Here is an 18,799-nt window from a genome sequence, read left to right as displayed (position 1 = left end):
ACACACATAAATAGTCCGCACTTAACATTCATCTGCTACCATTCCCCCTATAAGCTCCACAGGACACAGAAGGAGAGGGTCATTCACTCCTCTCTGCCGCTGGACAAACGTCAAGCGAGTCACACGCAAACATCCCAACGGACCAACCAAAATAGAGCACATGCGATATTCCCAGGAAGCGGCCTGGGAGCGGAAATACGGAAAAACAGAATACGGAATACTTCAGCTCCACTGGATGGGCTGAATAATCACCAAGGACAGATTTGCACAGAGCAGGAACAGAGTTCCTCTGATCCCATGCCCAGCACTGATCCTTATCTGAGAAGAATTAGTCCCTTCATGGCCATGCCTTTTCACTAATAAAGTTCTCTTTTCCCAGACTCTTGTATGTAACTAATTCAGATCTTTGTTCCAGATATTTGTAAAGAAAGGAGGGCAATTGCTGTCTTTATTGCAGAGGTGATGTTTCAGATTAGGCATTGTTGGGTCAATACAGTGGCATATAATGTAGTAACACCTCCATGAATGAAGCTGGTTAAATAATTAATGTTCTCATATTACTGTGGACGAACCAAATCAGACACAAAAGCATTTCCAAGTCACTGTATCAAATATTTGTATTGGATGGATTTAGCATTGTTAGCAGCTGTGCAATTGTGACACAGACTTAGATGCGTATTTCTTTTGTTCTGCTGATTTTCCAGTGAGCTCAGAAAGAAAAAAATGTCTAACAAGAGAAAGCCGTCTGCTTTTGCAAAAAAAGTTTGCATTTACGAAATGCTGTTCTTCAAAGCTGATCTGGTGCCAAACATCTGTCCTCTACAGAAAAAGGAACATTGTGGCTGCAGCCTCAGCTCTCAAAATGGAAACGGCCTGCAAGGTCATGTTGGATCTGCTGTCTATTCTTAATACGCCAGTTACGGTGCGCTATTCTACGCGTTGACAGGCACAGAAGTAACAATGGTGGGGCCACCGGCCTCATGTTGCTGAGTGAGCGAGAGCTAAAACGTCCTCCTAAAGCGCGACCTTTCCAAGAATCCCCACTGATCCTCAAAGGTTTTTTTCATGACAGCAGGAGACATTTAGATCTCTCAGACTGTGTTCAATGTGATCGCTGAGACTGAGCAGAGTAAGATCTGAGATCTCTGAGACTATGCTGCTCTGAGCTTTACTGAGATCTCTGAGACAGTGCTGAGTGAGATCTGAGATCTCTGAACTGTACATGACATTTCTGAGACTGTGCTGAGTGAGATGTGAGATCTCTGAGCTCTGAGTCTATGTTGAGTGATATCTCATGCTCAGAGCTTTACTGAGATCTTTGAGACAGTGCTGAGTGAGATGTGAGATCTCTGAGACCATGCTAAGTGAGATGCCAGATCTCTGAGACTATGCTGAGTGATATCTCATGCTCAGAGCTTTACTGATATCTCTAAGACAGTGCTGAATGATTACTGGTATGTGTAATCTCTAAGACTATGCTGAGTGAGATGTGAGATCTCTGAGACTATGCTGAGTGAGATCTCATGCTTTGAGCTTTACTGAGATCTCTGTGACTGTGCTGTGTGAGATCTTTGAAACTGCTGAATTACTATACTCCACAGTGCTGGAAGCTTTTTCTCATGAGTCGGTAAAGGCAATCCATCATTGAATATCTGTAGGATCTTTGAAGCCTGACACAAAATATTTGTTCGTTAGAATTGACATCTGTTTCTCTGTGTCATTCATTTTCAAAACCCAAATATCTGTTTGTGGAATCAGAATGCATTGTATGGCTGTGATAGTCTCCTATTTAAATACTAACTGATAAGATCATTTTCTCCTTTCTCTCCTTTCGGCAAAGCACTCATGTTGCCTGATGAGATAGTAATCAGGTCCGATGTGTAATTACTGTACAGATGTGCCCCATCAACAGAGTCACGGGAACGACATCCAGAAGGACAGCGCATGTTGCAAATGTAAACTACAACACCGCATAATGGGGCCGCTGAAGTCTCTGTTTAGTAAGGGCTACGCCTCCGATACAAAGGAATGAAAAACTCTAGTCTGCAAAGCATTAAAATGACATGTGGCACGCATTTTCACTAGCCTAGCTGAGGTGAGCAACAAAGCATTATTTTATTTATTTATTTAAACATTCCATCCTAGCCCCGCACTATTATTTACTGAGACTGGAGGATGTCATGAAATGTCAACAGTGGTCAGATCATTAAAGCTTATGTCTGATTAAACTGTTGAGTTCACGGTAACACCGTAATTTTTTCTGAAAACTCTTCAGTCCTCGGATAATATATGGGATGCAGGATATTCAAGAGTTGTAACCTTTCAAAGTAACTGCATGCTATAAGTTTAACTATGAGAAACCTTTTTTACAATTACCCAGTTTTAAATTAGAGTCTCTGGGTAAAAGAAATAAAATAAAATACCGAAACACCAGAAGTTATGCTTTCTCCTCTGGCTTGGAGAACAACCTCAAACACATTATAAATATTCTGTACCTCGGGCTTAGCAGTTGTTGACTTAGCATTCATGAATTTATGACTATGTCTTATAAAGGGATTATGAAACTCGGTTATGCACCACAAAAAATGGCTGGAAATCGTCTTTTAGGAGACAGTCTGTAAGCTGTTTTTTTTCAGGGATGTAAAAACGTATTTATATGTATAAAGTTGGACCTGATCTGCATGATGGTGTTTGGAAAAAGAAACTTGTGTGTGACACTGTGTGAGTCTTCACTGAAGCAGTATGTAACTATCACTAGTCTACAATGAAGCTGTATGTAACTCCTCACTGAAGCAGTATTTAACTATCACTAGTCTTCAATGAAGCTGTATGTAAATCCTCGCTGAAGCAGTATTTAACTATCACTAGTCTACAATGAAGCTGTATGTAACTCCTCACTGAAGCAGAATGTAACTATCACTGTAACTATCACTGTCACTGCACTGGTCTCTACTGAAGCTGTATGTCACTGCACTGGTCTGTAATGTCACTGCACTGGTCTCTCCTGAAGCTGTATGTCACTGCACTGGTCTCTACTGAAGCTGTATGTCACTGCACTGGTCTGTAATGTCACTGCACTGGTCTCTACTGAAGCTGTATGTCACTGCACTGGTCTGTAATGTCACTGCACTGGTCTCTACTGAAGCTGTATGTCACTGTGTGGCTCTTCATTGAAACTGTATGTCACTGCGCTGGTCTCAAGTGAAGCTGAATGTCCAGTCTGCTGGTTTAGCATTGTGGAAGACAATACACTCCTTGTCTAACACTGATGTGGGCCAGGTCTGCTGGGTTATGTTTTGATCTGCCTGAGTGTGTGTTGCTTTCTGGGCAGACACAGTCCAGAGGGAGACCAAACTGTGCCCCACCTGGCTGCTTGACACGTTCAGAATAACTCATACTTTCCACTGCTTGAACAGCAATGAGCACTTTTACCATAGAACATCATGGTCGGTCTGAAGTCTTTGTTACTCCGAGTTCATTCAAGGTCGGGGAAAATCTCTAATAAAATGTTCCACCTCTGGCCAGATCTCTGTGTAAGTGGACTGAATGGGCAGCAAACAAAGTTAATGCCAACACCCAGACACACAGTCAAGCCAGAAGTCCGCTGCATCTGACAACTCCCATGAATATGATTTAATTTAGACAACCTCAGTACTGTGCCTTTGCTAAAGTAGATCATGTCAGTATGGCCACATTCTCCACACTATCCGCATGTCCTTTCAGGAATCTGTGAACACAGTGATGCATGCACCTCGTGCTAAATGCTTTCAGGTGTTAATGCACACTTTTGGAATCTGTTTATGTGCGGCCATATGTGTGTGTCTGTCTGTCTGTGTGTTTGTGTGTGTATATGTGTGTGTGTGAGTGTGTGTCTGTGTGTGTGGGTACATCTGGTTGTGTGCGTGCCTCTACACCAAACGTGAGCGCCGTCACATTCCATAATGACATCTGCCAGAGCACAAACTGTTCTCCCTGATAACCATTTAAGGCTTAGGAATCAGATTCCACGCAAACCTCAGATTAAATCTAACACTGAACTTCAAAACTTTCACAGTTGGCCTATTTTAACAGTCATCTATTGAAAAACAAAATCATCAAAATAATCACATACCTACATTACCACTATGCACTAACCATGCATCGCCCTGGAAAAGAGTGTATCATATGAAGATAATCAAGGGCATGCTTTAGAATGATTTTGATTCTCAAATATAAGCAGATCAGATAATTTTGAATACTAAAGTTAATATTTTACAACACCTCTTCAAGGGTACATGAGCCATGGTGTACCAAATGGCTTTTAATTGCAGATAAATGATGTGTTACACTGTGCAGGAGGGAGGTGCCTGCTTGATGACCCCAGTGAAATACTCTCGGTGGTTGCTCTGTTGGTGGTGTTTTGCCAGAAAGGTTGCTTTGGTGTTGATTTTGTTTTTGATGGGATTGTTGATTGACCACTGTGGGAAATCCCCTACCTATAGCTCTAGGAATGTAACACCTGTTCTGTGTATATCTGAAAGGAAAACTACTGCATGGGAAATGTGACGGGCAACATTAGCACTGTTAAACTCCTCTGGCAGCCTCTGCCTTCTGGACTGTGTCACTCAGCGTGGGGGTTGGGAAGATGAGTGATGTCACGTGACTTGGGCAGGTGTTGTCCACCAATGTAAGGCATCCGTGACATTTATGATGACGGCAGGGGGGCAGTTGGCGCGCCCCGAGCGCCATGGTATCCCCACGCCTGTGTTGCTAGCCCCCCGACCCGCAGTGCAGATGCCGGTCATGCTTTAAAGCTTCAGGAATCATGTGACATACACAGGGGGCGAGATCACTAAATATATATCAGGAATGAAGGGGCAATTTGCATATTATGTTATGTCCAGCTAGTGCCATTGGGTCATCTTTTTGCTACATCGTTGCCCCCGACCTTATGTCCTTATAGTTATTCCTTTATGGACAAACAGTTCTTAACTCAGGTGATGATATACAGTATTTTAAACCTACTATACATACTGTAGATCTTTGATGCAGTCTGATACAGATGCATACAATCTACATAGTACTATTAGTGCACTGTTGGAGTGTGTGGTCACTTTTGGAGAATAGTTATTACCATGAAATGATACGCACTTACAGTAAGAAAAAAATATTAATAATTGACTAACTTCTCCATTATGAGGTCACTTTCTGACAGAGGGACTCCTGTGCTATAGGTAAGAGATTTCCCACAGCGACCAATCAACAACCAAGCCTATTTACCATCAAAAACAAATTCACCAACAAAGCAACCTCTGTGGGCAAAACACATCACCAAGAGCCTTTGAGAGGATTTCACTGGGGTTATCAAGCAGGTACTTTCCGTCATCAGTGTTTCGTTAAATTAGGCCCAAAACACATCCAGAAGGCTCAACAGTGATGTCTAGCGTCTCAGATCCACCCCCTCCACACTCATAGTTAGTTTGCTACCAAGACATACCGACAGACTCTTCAGTCATCCCTCTTTGTTGCTATTGCCGTTTCTGATTCTTAAATCAGCCAGAGTGAGATATGAATAGTAAGGGGGCATGATTTAGCACAGTGGTTCTTAAACTGGGGGTCGCCAAAAACGTTGGAGGGGTCGCGAAATTATTTGCATGTCAGGATTAAAGAAAATTTTCTAAAGGTTTTAAAGGGACACCAGGCAAGCCTGATGCTTTTTCTCTACGAAACTCCCCCTCACTCGGTCTGAAGCTCTTTTCCTTTTCTTTGCGTCTTCCGTCAAGGGTTTTCGCTACTTCTTCGCTGGCTCTGCCATTATACACACGTTTGCAACAATCTCTAGCGTTTTGTTAGCCTGCCTCTGTGCTGTAAACTGATCCTGCTTCGGTCGGCGGGTAGGATACACCGAACTTGCAAGTGGGATATTCTTCCTACAGGCAGTAGGGGTGGGCGAGAGAGCCTTCATTCGCCCCGTAATGAGTCATTTAACCATATACCGACTTACGAAGATGATTATATTAACACGGAAACGTTGAAAAGTCAAAGGCTGCCATTGATATACAGTAATGCTTTTGGTGTTGACAGTAGCCTACCGATAAGAGAAGACATTTTCTGCCTCTGCTTCCAATGCCCATCTCGCAACATTTCGAAACCAAATTCCGCCGGTTAGAGAGAAGGGAGTTGCGAGACTTGGCCCATGTTTTTTGAGGGGGCCGCCAGACAAAAAGTTTAAGAACCACTGATTTAGCATACGGTGGAGGTGGAGCTGCATCCAGAGGTGCCACACGTCCCAGGGAGTATGTGGCGTAAACACACTGCATGTAGTGGTAAAATAAGAGGTGGGTAAACTATGAGTTCTGTGATCACAGTAAGGTATCGGATTTTAAAAAAAGGCACTCGGAACATGTTTGATGATGGTGGTGGTTGTCGTCCAATGTTTATGGACCCTTTCAACAATAAAAACAAAAACAATGCTTGAACGTTCTATTTGGGCCCCAATCTACTTCCTCTGCATTAAGATAACATATGGAATGTTAAAAAGGAAGTCTTGTGGGGCCAACTATGATGCTGATAATGGAACTCTCTTGAAAGGGTCCATAACTACCAGAGTGGTATTAAATAGTTCCTAGAGTGTTGATGAGTGTACATATTGTGAATGTGAATAATACTGAGTGGTTTTGGAATTTTGCATAAGAATTGAATAAACTTTATTTCTGAAATTTCAGAGGTGGATAAACTGTGTATACTTGCGTTTAGTCTCCACTACAACCCTGTGTGTGTGTGTGTGTGTGTGTGTGTGCGCACATGTGTTTGTGTGTGTGTGCATGCGTGCGTGCGTGCGTGTGTGTGTGTGCTCCCACCTACAGTAATCAGGAGCCACAGGCACTGTGATCTCTGCACCCTGGACAGAGTTCCTGAACTTCCCACTCGACTGCGCCCCAACAAACTATGCTGGGAGGCCATGGAGTGTTACTCTGAAGGCTATGACAGCTGACTCTAAAATTAGCCAGTACGTCCACAACACCAGCCTTATGTGGTGCGGAATTGCCCCCTGCACCCCCACCTACATGGGCCAATGGGAGACCGAATTGATGTGACACTAAGACTTGGTCTGGGGTGTGTGGAGGGCGTGACTGAATGTCCGTTGGGGATAGGAGACCAGGACACTCGCTGGAGGAAGCAATGCATGTCACAGAACAGGGTTCCCACCCATTTTCAACTGCATCATTTCAAAACCATTCCCTGACTTCTCACAGCCTTGCTCACTTTACACCACAGGTTAGGGTGTGGTTATGAGATGTGACTTAATCAACGAGATTTCTCCCCCACACATTTTTAAGTAGGAAAGAAGCAATCAAATCTCCTGCCTGGTAGGGAAAAAAAATACATTTCATGACTTTTGCAAAAGTTTCAAAGATGTACTGAATTCCTTGTTTTTTCCAGGCCTGTTAGCCATGAAAGCCTTTTCTGCTCACAGTCACAACAGTAAAGCATAGATCACCCCTAACCACCTGTTCTACCTGGAACATTTCTACTTATTCATTCAGTAGGTCAACACTGCAGGCTACACATAGCCTATGAATCAATATGTAAGCAGTATCACCAACCAGCGTATCACCTGTCATCCATGATCTCTGCGTTGTTAAACTAACACCTTGCTAAACTGGTAGTCTAATTAGCAGAGTGTTAACACTTAGGGGTGACACTGACATGCAAAACCCCATAGGGAGACCTGAGGGGCATGTAAACAATAGTTTGGCGTGAGATATGTTCAGATATGGTTTCACACTAACATTCAAGCCTCTGGTCCCATACATTTATCATACTTGTGGTCTATGTGTACAGATTGTTAGTGTAGCTCATGTGAGAATCCTTCTACTCTCTCTTGGGGAGGGACACAATATCTAAATATTTTATGCATGCCTCATGTCAAGTGGCTTCTGCTCCGCAAAAACAATACATGACGATGCACACACATTAGTGAACACTGAAGTCTGTGCAGCAGCACTGAATGGCTTATGTCAACCTAATGTACTTTTCCTTTACAGAAGAATATGCTTCTTGTCTCCCTAAGTAAAATATAACATTTACAAATGGTTTCACAGGGTCTGCCAGAACTGCCCATAGATAATGGACACTCTTCTCTTCGTCTCAGCACAGAGACAAAACAAACACTACTGCTTTGGAAAGGCTCTCGGTGAAGTAGCTCTTGCAGCATGATATCTTGATTTGTCAGTTAGACGTGAATGCCTCCCTGTAAGGAATCCTTCTCTTTAAATACCCCCGGATGCATATGGGATGTACGTTGTAGGGTGATTAACTCGTACCATAATCATGATTTAATTACAAGAATTTTCACATTAGCACGGCGTGTGGCAGTGACTGTTGTGTGCTCGGATTTCCCCCCTTGCTTTAAAATGAATGTGGAAAGTGACGTTACCAAAAATACCGCTTTGACTGGATAGTGATTTTAAAAAGCTCCTTTAGTTTTGGAGTTGGTCAACTTCAAGAAGGCCGCAGGCCTTGATTTTCTGGAGCTCATGGGAATGGAACACAGCGCAGCCTAACTACATGGTTGGGTTAAAGCAGATGTTGGACAGTGCGAGAGAGAGAGAGAGAGAATGTAGGAGAGGAAAATTGAAGTAGATAGAGTGATAGACAGAGAGAGAGAGAAACAGGGAGAGACACAGAGAGAGAGAGAGACAGAGAGAGAGAATGTAGGAGAGGAAAATCGAAGTAGATAGAGTGATAGACAGAGAGAGAGAAACAGGGAGACAGAGAGAGAGCGGGAGAGAGAGAGAAAGAGAGAGAGAGAATGTAGGAGAGGAAAATTGAAGTAGATAGAGTGATAGACAGAGAGAGAGAGAAAGAGAGAGAGAGAGAACACATGCACAGAAAAAACTGAGGGGGAAAAACAGAAGTAGGGAAACGAGAAACCCTCAACCACAAATCCTGTACACCCACTCGTGGGCTGACGGCGTGTTTTCTGCCCGTTCTGACTGGCCGTGCTGTGTGCCAGCCAGCGCAGCCGTTACACCGCGCCAGGCGGGCAGCGGTTTTTACGAGCCCCTAATTCCTGCCCAGCCTATTGTCTTTGTCTCGCGCTGGAAACCTAATATGAGCTGCCAGGACTGTGAGAAGCCCACGGAAAAAGTGTTAATAATTTATGACAAATCATTAAGCGGGGCAGCCGAGTGGGATATGAAAAAATGGCTACGTATACTTCGACCACCCTGCTAATTAAGCTGCACTTGCCCGCTGTGGTCGTGCACGCCTGGAGACGTGAAATTCCTCATAGCTCACACCCATTGTGTTGCCCCAAACCCTATGATATAGTAGGTTAAACAAATGGATAAATGGATCACAACCACCCTAAGCTGTTCTGGTGGCTCTTGGTTATGTGTGTGTGTGTGTGTGGGGGGGGGGGCAAACCTGAGTGAGAGTAAGTGTGTCAATGGCCTTGTAAGAGATGCGTGGGGTATTTTATATATTCACCGGCACTCTTGTCAACACAGCCACTGTTAGGAAGTGAGATAAGAAAAAACATCCATCTGCTCCTCCTACTAACAAAACATCCATTTCACCGCATAACTTTACTCCGTGAAGACTTCAGTGCTGTATGTAAGTATACAGTATGTGTGCAATGCATCTGTGTCTGTTCTTTATATACAGTAAATGTATATTTATAATAAATGTGAATCTATGCACATGTGTATGCATACAGTATAGCATAGTGCGTCTTTAACAACAAACTTTCCTGCCCCTCATGCATGTGTGTATGCACTGGTGTATACAGTATATGGACATGCAGTGTGTTTACTCATTTACCTGCATAAATAAACATGTGCAATGTCAAGGCATTTGTGGTGGCACAGTAAACAGCACTGAGCTAATAGTAACAATAATAAAATAAAAAGTCAACATTTTGCAGAGCATTACACTAAAGTCTGATTTATTTTAATTCAAAGTATCTGCGTTGGATTTGAATGTTTCAACTGGAAACCCTTTAGGAACAGATTAAAAGGGTCTATATGGACATGGTGAAGGAAAAGAGACATGATGGCAGGATGGAGTTGTCAATGTCTTCCAGCTGAGCTCCTACTAAATAGAAAAGCCTGATGTCATGACGGGTGTCTAAAGGGGTCTGGTGAGAGAGGAGCCAATCAATATGTGCACACACTCACATCCACACTCATTCTCCACAGCCACAGTTAACCCTGGTTGTGGTTAAGGCCATGCATGAAGCCTGAGAGCTTTAGGCAGGGGCAGACAGTGTGTGGGTGTTTGTAGTTACCTAAACAGCTTTAAAAGAAGAGGAACAATGCCATGACTAACAGTTACTCATGATGTTTCTGCTAGTGTGTGTGTGTGTGTGTGTGTGTGTGTGTGTGTGTGTGTAGTGAGCACAGCCATTGAAAACATTTGAAAGACTTCTATGCAACATCCGGTGCAGCTCGAGCGCATTCCAAAAACCTGGGAAGCCCTTTCCAATTTTGGTCTGGAGAAGGAGAGAGGGACAAAATGGGGGCAAAATCCTTTTCTTCACACACACACATTCTTGCCTTTTTTCCAACCTCAGCAGAATTCTGTCCTGACTTTATCGCCACTTCTCGACTTCAGAGAAAAAGAAATAAAGAATCAGTGGGCCAAAGCATGAAGATGAGACTCTTTTTAGTTCCCTTTCAGTTCATTTAGAGATGAGGACCAGTTTAGTTCCCTTTCGGTTCATTTAGAGATGAGAGCCAGTTTAGTTCCCTTTCAGTTAATTTGAGGCGTTAATCACCTCCTTCTGCTCTGGTGGCTCCATCAACCACCATACTTCAATTATTCATGCCTCAACCCCCACCCCTCACCACCCACCACCAATCCCTCCATCTAGATGACGGACCATTACCAAAAGTGCTCCATCTCACGCTTAACCTTAAACATGGTTTAAACATCACTCATCTTACAGTCATTAGAGCATCCAGATGCCAGGCCTTGTTGGCCGAGGCTGACAGGAGTGAGTGGGCAGAACCAACCGCCCTACCAACCTCCACCCCCTCCCACTCGAAGTACACAAACTTTTGAACACGGCGTACACACACACACGCTTCAAACGTCCCCTCGTGTCAACATGGCACGGCACATTGCCCCCACCTCCTTTCGAGTCAAAAAATACCTCGGCATGGCAGGGATGCGCCAACACAGCCCAAATAGTTTTCCCATCTGTTGCGTCCCCCTGAGTCGGAGCGTGCTGAACCGCACGCTGGCGCCAAACTTAGTCCCACCGCCAGCAGCCACACACTTACAACCTCCGCTCTCGAGACTCAGAAGAGCGCGCTGCTCCAGTTTTCAAACCTGTGCCTGTGTGGACTCTTGACTTTGCCAGCTGTTGTGAGGAGCGACACACACACACACACACACACACATACACACACACACATCTCGACAAACCCTTTTGACACTACGAACGCTCCAAACTTCTGAAGAAAAGTCAGCATCAGCCCCGATAACAATCTAAATGTCTCCTGCTCCAAAGTTGAAGAAGAAAGAAAACTAGGACAAGCAGCCCTCCACACCACACAACACATGCTCTAGCAGACAGTAGAGAGTGGACGGTGTTGTGGGGGGGTATGGAGAGAAGGAGAAAAGGAGAAGTAGAGAAGTGGAGAAGAGAAGAGAAGGAGGGAGAAAAAGACAGGCACTCACCGCCAGGGCTTGTAGCCGCTCTTTGTGGAGTTCCGCCTCAGCCATTCTGAAAGAAAAGCACAAAGTGCTTCAGTCGCAGCACAAAGTGAGCAGTCCTAGCAGTCCGTCCGGCGGGAGTGTGTTACTGTATGCGTGGCGCAGAGGTGAGGTCGCTGACTGAGACACAGAGGTACACACACACACACACACACACGCAGAGTTGGCCCCTGTTCGCACGGTCTAATCCACACTGTGTGTGAGGAGCAGCGTGTGCTCGTGGGCCGTTCACTTCTCATTCACTGGCCATGTGCCTGCTGAGTCCACCGCTGCCTCTCTCTCTCTCTCTCTCTCTCCCCTCCCACCTTCTCCCTCCCTCCCTCTCTCCTCCCCTGCTCCCTTCCTCCCCTCACTGGTCGTTTCAGCACAGCTGGGGCAGCTGAGTGGAGAGGTCGCTAGTGAGACCAGTGATCATTTTTCTCCTGATGTCTGATGAAGACTTTCTCTCTATACTGCCATCTGAGAGAGAGAGAAAGAGAGAGAGGAGGGGGGGCAGAGAGTAAATTGAGAGTTAATGACAAGGAGAGAGGGGCATTGAGAAATGAGTGGTAGAAAAGAAAATAAAGAAAATGGAAAACAAAAGAGGATGTGTGAAAAAGAGAGGAGGGAAATGACAGCGAGAGAGAGAGAGAGAGAGGTATCTGCAGCTAAAGAGGAGGAGGAGAGGACAGCCCAGTGTTGCACCTCTCAGGCAGTGACCACAGAACACTGGAGTCCCCACAGGGCAGGAAAACAAAGGTGTGACCAGCTCTCAGGGAAACAGAGCTGGAAAAAAACAATCCCATTTTATCCCCCCAAAAGAAGAGAATAGATGATATCAAATTACCCACAATCACTGGAACGCTATTCTGGGACTGTAATGGAACAGCCCTTTGAGTACGAAAATGGATCTTTCTGACAACAATTACTACTCCACTGTTTGGTTTCTTAAAATAACTGCCCTATGTATCTATTTTGACTGCTATAAGGCATCGGAGTTACGGTGTGTTGGTTGTATTGTCTAATTATAGAGGATTCTGCATTGGTGTGGTAAGTGCTGGTTGTTTATGAGCGTATTTCTCCTCAGAGTCCTCCTGAACAGCTGACCTTTGCACCACCTCCAGTAGGTTCCTGAAATGCCTAAAATATCCCTAACCCTAAAACAAGAGAGCTCTTTCAGGATCACCTTCACTGTTCACACAGACACACAAATTCTCTCACACACACTCTCCCTTTCTTTCCTTTACTATCTCCCCTCCCTTTCACTATCTCTTTTACTCTCTCTCTCTCTTTTACTCTCTCTCTCTCACTATCACTTTCTCTGTCCCACTCTTCCTTTATCTCTTGTTCTCTCTCTCTCTGCCAGTTGGCCCGGCTTCTTACCTCCTGAGACTCTACTTTAACTAGTGCCACCCTAAGCAACCCCATTCGGTGTGTGTGTGTGTGTGTGTGTCCTTATATGGTGAAAAGGGCGAGCCTGCAGGACTGCAGCATTGGGAACTGAAAAGCAAACCAAACTTTAGTGGAATGCTCGGACATGTCCAGCATGAAAGTCTACAGCCAGACAAAGGCCAGACAGGGAATTTACTACGCCAGTATTTTCTAGTTATGAAGTAATAATATAGTCATGGTGTGTGTGTGTTTGTGCGTGTGTATGTGTATGTGTATGTGTGTGAGTGTGAGTGAGTGTGTGTGTCTGTGGGCGTCTGTGTGTGTTTTTGTAAGTGTGTGTGTCATTTCTAGCAAACTTGTATCTTTCTCTCATGTTTTGGCTGAGGGTAAGAGAAAAGGGGTGGTATAATTATTCAGGTCCGGTTAGCTGTAATCAAATATGCATGTGCTTTAACTGGCCATTATCAGCACTAGTAGCCGTGCTGAAAGAGGAGAAATCGCTTCTTTGTAGTCTGAATTGTAACATTACCACTTGCATATTAGAGTAATGCATAAATCTTAAATATTGTGTATACAATGTATATAGATTGATGTGCTATGTATGTATGAGGGAGTAATTTCCAATATCTGTGTTTGTGTGTGTGTGAGTGTGTGTCTGTGTGTCCTGTGTGTGTGTGTCTGAGTGTGTACTGTATGTGTGTGTGTGTGTGTGTGTGTGTCGTGTATGTGTATGTGTGTGTGTGAGGGGGATGGGTTGTGTTATGTCTGTGTTTGCATGTGTGTTTGTACAGTAAAGGCTCATACATGTGTGTGCCCCATGTGAGCTACTGAAGCTGACAGCTCGTCTTAACCCCCCTCCTCCCCACCCCTAACTCACCCGCATCGCTCACAATGCCACTAAGTGACAGATGCCATGAATAATTGAATGGCAGAGTCCATTTCGTCAGGACTTCCCAGATCCACAGGGGGGTGAAACGCTAATAACCTGCAAGGCTGAGTATTGTCTGGGGACACGTCTCCTCGTCTCTGTGCCAGACGTCTGCTGAAACCAACCAGCTGACGGTCGCTTGGCTGACTCTGATGGAGAGCAGTGGTCTGTTGTGCCAGCTGAGGAAGTGGGTTAAACGCTGGACGCTGGGGAGACCACTCTGACTCACCTTTAGAATCAATCAGGAAGCTCAAACAGTGTGGCAGCAACTACCGTATTTTCCGGACTATAAGTCGCTCCGGAGTATAAGTCGCATCAGTCAAAAAATGCGCCATGAACAGGAAAAAAACATATATACCGGTAGTCATCTGTCACCTGAATCCGGTTTATGACAGCAGCTACAAAATCACCTAAAAACTTTGCCTGCTGTCTGTACAAAAGATAACAGTGTCAAAGTAATCTCAGATCTCTAACTAGACTACTAAACTAACTAAAGGAGTACTAGTATTGTCTTGAATTTCCCCTAGGGAACAATAAAGTATATCTATCTATCTATCTATCTATCTAGTATGCCAGAGAGAGTGGAGAGAGAGAAAGAGTGGGGAGAGAGAGAGAATGGAGAGAGTGGAGAGAGAGAGAGGAGAGAATGGAGAGAGAGAAAGTGAAAACAAATGGAGAGAAAGAGAGAGATACTGTAGAAGGATAGAGAGATAGAGGGGAGAAGAAGAGAGAGATAGAGGGAAGGAGAGAGGGATAGAGGGGACACAGAGAGATAGAGGGAAGAAGAGAGATAGAGGAAAGACAGAGAGAGAGATACAGAGAAGACAGAGAGAGGAATGGAGAAGGAGATAGAACACTCAGCAGGCCTGCCACTGTTCCATATATTTATCCACAGTAGTTCCACATGGCCGATGCAAGTCGTAAATCGCCGCGCCAGTTAACATCGGTGCACAGAGGAAATGCCTGGTCGTTCACGTAACTTCTTGAAATAGGCGAAAAAGCCACAGAGTGCACAGCAGTAGCAGCAGCAGCAGAGCACACCGCCACCACCGTGCTGCCAGGCAGAGGAGGCTTCTCCTGGGGCGGCTTTCAACAGGAGGTCCCTGGCTGCCTGGAGAGGACTCTGCTCTGGCTCTGGTTTATATCACTCAACGAAATGAGCTCCACGTTTAGTCTGTTTACTCCGACCAGAACTCTGAAGTGTTTACTAAACATTTAACTATTAGCTAAAAGTGTTCCAGAGATTAAATGTTAATCTTGTGCTGCAAGATACTATATTTATAAAGGGCTATGCATTCAGATACCTAACTGGACTAGGGATGTCAACATCCTTGTCAGCCATCACATTTAACAGACTTGGTTTGAATGGGAAGGGAATTATTAGGCAACTTGTGGCCTTCTGCACCATAGTTTCAATACCCACACGTCCTGTTTCCCCAACACTACCACATCATTTGTCACATCATTTGTTTCTGAGTGCTTGAGAAGAGTTTGGACTCTCTGTGGGGTTATTGGCTTTTAGGATCAGTGAGCTCCATATGCCAAGCAGCCCTTGGAGGCTGCAGTCTCTTTTCCTCTCTCTCTTATCCCCTTTTCTCTCTTCCTTTTCCCTCTCTCTCTCTCTCTCTCTCTCCCTCTTTCCACTCAAGGAGTGGGTGACGTCACCATGTCGGCATCAGCAGACAAAAGCGTCTCTGTTAGCCTCGTCGCGCTGACCTCATCACCTCGCCAACGTAGAGCGCGCGGAGGTAATTCCTTCCAGATGTGCGACGCTCTGAACGCTGGGAATCTGAGGGTAAATAAACAGGCAACTGGAGAAGGAGGGGGTAGGGTTTTCTAGCTGCCCCTTTAAAGTCAGCACAGATCATTAGAAAGGTGTCGCCTTCCATACAAAGAGTGTTTGGTCTGCGACTGGAATTCCCCATGTGTCCCCAGTCAAAATAATTGTGCTGAAGCGCTAATTAAGTTAACCCTGAGCATGTGTTGCATTCAGGACTGAACTGCTGAACTCATACAGCGATGTTGGGGTTACCAGAAAGAGATGCTGCTCAAAACAACATAAAGTGATCAATTATGTATTGTGGGTTTGGGGGAGGTGGCTGCGTCGTGGAGCATGGCTCATTTTGTGTGGCTTTTGGGGGAGGTGGCTACGTCGTGGAGCATGGCCCATTGCAGATGTCAAAGAGAGAAGTTTCCACTCACTTGAACCCATATGGAACATGTTGCTCAGCAGACCTTGTTATAATGTACAGTGACTGTCGAGAGATGGACTGTATAATGACAGTGTACACTGTACAGACTTTGTCTTCAAATCAAGGCACAAGCCAGCATTGGCTTAGGTCACAGGTTAAAGCTAAGGCTAACCTTTGGACAGGTCAGCATTGGCTTAGGTCACAGGTTAGCTTTGGAGCTAACCTTTGGACAGGCCAGCATTGGCTAGGCCACAGGCTAGCATTTGCTTTGGATCAAAAACTAGCATTGGCTTGAGTCCGACTAGCCTGGATTGTATTGGCTTTAGTCACAGGCTAGTAATGGTTAAGTAAGCATTTGTAGGGGTCTTGGGCTAGGCTGTCACACGAGTCACAGGAATGATCACATTACTATAGTATGCTTTGTCAGTGTTTCAACAGTTCTGGAATTCAAATCTGGAAATACAAACACAATTCCTAAAGCGCTAAATGACTTAATACTCATATCATCTGCTACATTATCTAATGAGTCCAATATCATAATGAATATGCCAGCCTGAAGACATGAGTGTTTAGAGTACCTCAGAGCTTGTGAGTGCCAGTGAGGTCCTACCCTCACTCTTCCTGACAGCTAGAGTATCTACAGTTTAATTCATCACATATTACTGTAGCCTCCTCAATATGGCCCTCTGTCATAGAACTGCACTCCTTGAGGCCTCTCCACTGAATGAAGACAGCAGAACAAGAATCCTTACTGAAAATAAACAGTGCACTCGACCAGACGGCGAGATGGGTTTACATGGGAAAGCGATGTTAATATGTCCAGCACCATTGGCCAGCGAGGGGCACACACACACACACACATGCACACACACACACACACACACACGCACACAGACACACTCACACACACACTCACACACACACACGGTAAATCTGAGGCCTCTCCGCTGGAGGCCGAACGTTTCCCCACGTTGGTGATCTCTATGTTTATGGCCTGATTGGTTCTGGAGCGTGTCAGTGCTCTTGGCAGGAAGACCTCTTCGTTGGGGCTATGTAAACACCAAAGTGGCTGCCATTTTTTTTTTTTTTTTTGTAAGTTTGAACTTTTTAGACATGTGCTGATATCATCTGAGGTCACTGGGGTTTGAGATGTTAACCAGGAGCACATCCGGCAATGCCTACATCTAAATAAGAAACACAAACACTGGGGCTCTCACTTTCTCTGGTCATGGACTTCACAGTGAGGTTCACACAACCGACACACAGCAGCCACAACATCCTATAATAAGTTTAACTTAAAAGATAAATATTTGTGCTTGAATCATCTTACAGGAACTCTTAACTTTTTAGATGAACAAAATATGCCAGGAACGTTTTTCCTTTCCACCTGAGGATCAGGGGCCGTATTCACAAAGAATTTTAAGGCTAAAAGTACTGTAGCTCCTAAGTGGCGAATTTAGGAGCAACTCCTAAAAATAATGGGCGTGTCACTCCTAACTTTAGGACTCCTAATTTTTTTCACTAAAAGTAATTCACGAAGCATTTTAGACCTAAAAGTAGCACCTAAGTCTGGGACAGCTTAAATGAAGTCAAGAGGACTCCTAACTCACTAAGACCTATTCACAAACAGCTTTTTGCGGCATTTCACGTTGCAATGTTTTGAAATGCGTATGCATAACAGGAGCTTCCAATCGCGAGGGAACAATTTTGCATTGTAGGCATAAAAGGGATGCAATAATGCCACCACCAACAACCAAAACGACTCATTGTCAACATGTAAATTAAATGTAACATTTAATTGTGAATCAAATTAAAATGTTCTCCTCTTTGCAAACATAGGCATATGGTGACAGATTCATTTAATAATGTTGCAAAGATACTGCATCAATCCGTAGGCCTATGTTTCATTAGGCTACTAGGCTATTTGTTTTTCCTTACTCTTTATTCATTTAGGCTAGGCCTTTTTATTCAGTTATTCATCATCTTCCGTCCTTCGCACTACTTGTGTAGCGCACGCATTCTCAGACCTGTCACCTGTCACTCATCATCGTAAGGGAGGTGTTTGGAATCATTCCCGCGTTACAATCATCAGCCAATCAAGGTGGTCACTTCAGTCAAGCTTGTGCATGAGTAATGACGTCATCCATAGCAACGAAGACTCACTCTTCGTTTAGGAGTTGTCATTTTTCCTTACTAAGAGTAGGTCTGAAAGGCTTTGTGAATAACTTTTAAGAGAAAACTCCTAGCTAAAATCTTTTAGTGCGATTTAGGAGTACTCATTACATTACATTACATTACATTACATTTAGCAGACACCTTTTGACCAAAGTGACTTACATATGTCAAATACAAGGGATTACATTGTCCCCGGAGCAACTTGGGGTTAAATGCCTTGCTCAAGGGCACAACGGTGGAAGCCGGGAATTGAACCGACAACTTTTAGGCTACTGCACACTAGCCCAGCTCCTTAACCACTACACTACCACCGTACTCCTAGTGGTGAGATAAAAGGCTTTGTGAATACGGCCCCAGATTTATATCAGCCACAATAATAAATACAATGCTGCCATTCTAATAATAAACAGTATAAAGTTAGTTTGAC

The 18,799-nt window shown here is 44.4% G+C and overlaps 1 protein-coding gene across 8 annotated transcripts in view; it reads right to left on the bottom strand.

Annotated features, from left to right (window-relative positions):
- The window catches only part of LOC121680001 (A-kinase anchor protein 2), a 100,016-nt gene extending 88,044 nt beyond the window's left edge, over positions 1-11,972 (bottom strand). For 4 of the 8 annotated variants that reach the window (XM_042059136.1, XM_042059137.1, XM_042059134.1 and 1 more), the window contains exon 1: positions 11,671-11,972. In XM_042059136.1, the coding sequence (XP_041915070.1) occupies positions 11,671-11,715 (45 nt within the window). In that variant the 5' untranslated portion in view covers positions 11,716-11,972. The remainder of the gene's footprint in view (positions 1-11,670) is intronic. The other 4 variants (XM_042059138.1, XM_042059139.1, XM_042059140.1 and 1 more) reach the window with 1 other exon arrangement.
- Between the last annotated feature and the right edge of the window lie 6,827 nt (positions 11,973-18,799).

This window comes from Alosa sapidissima, chromosome 13 (assembly GCF_018492685.1).
Source record: "Alosa sapidissima isolate fAloSap1 chromosome 13, fAloSap1.pri, whole genome shotgun sequence".
NCBI classification, from domain to species: Eukaryota; Metazoa; Chordata; class Actinopteri; order Clupeiformes; family Clupeidae; genus Alosa; species Alosa sapidissima.
The sequence above is the reverse complement of the archived record's forward strand: the minus strand, read 5'-3'. Positions and strand labels throughout refer to the sequence as shown.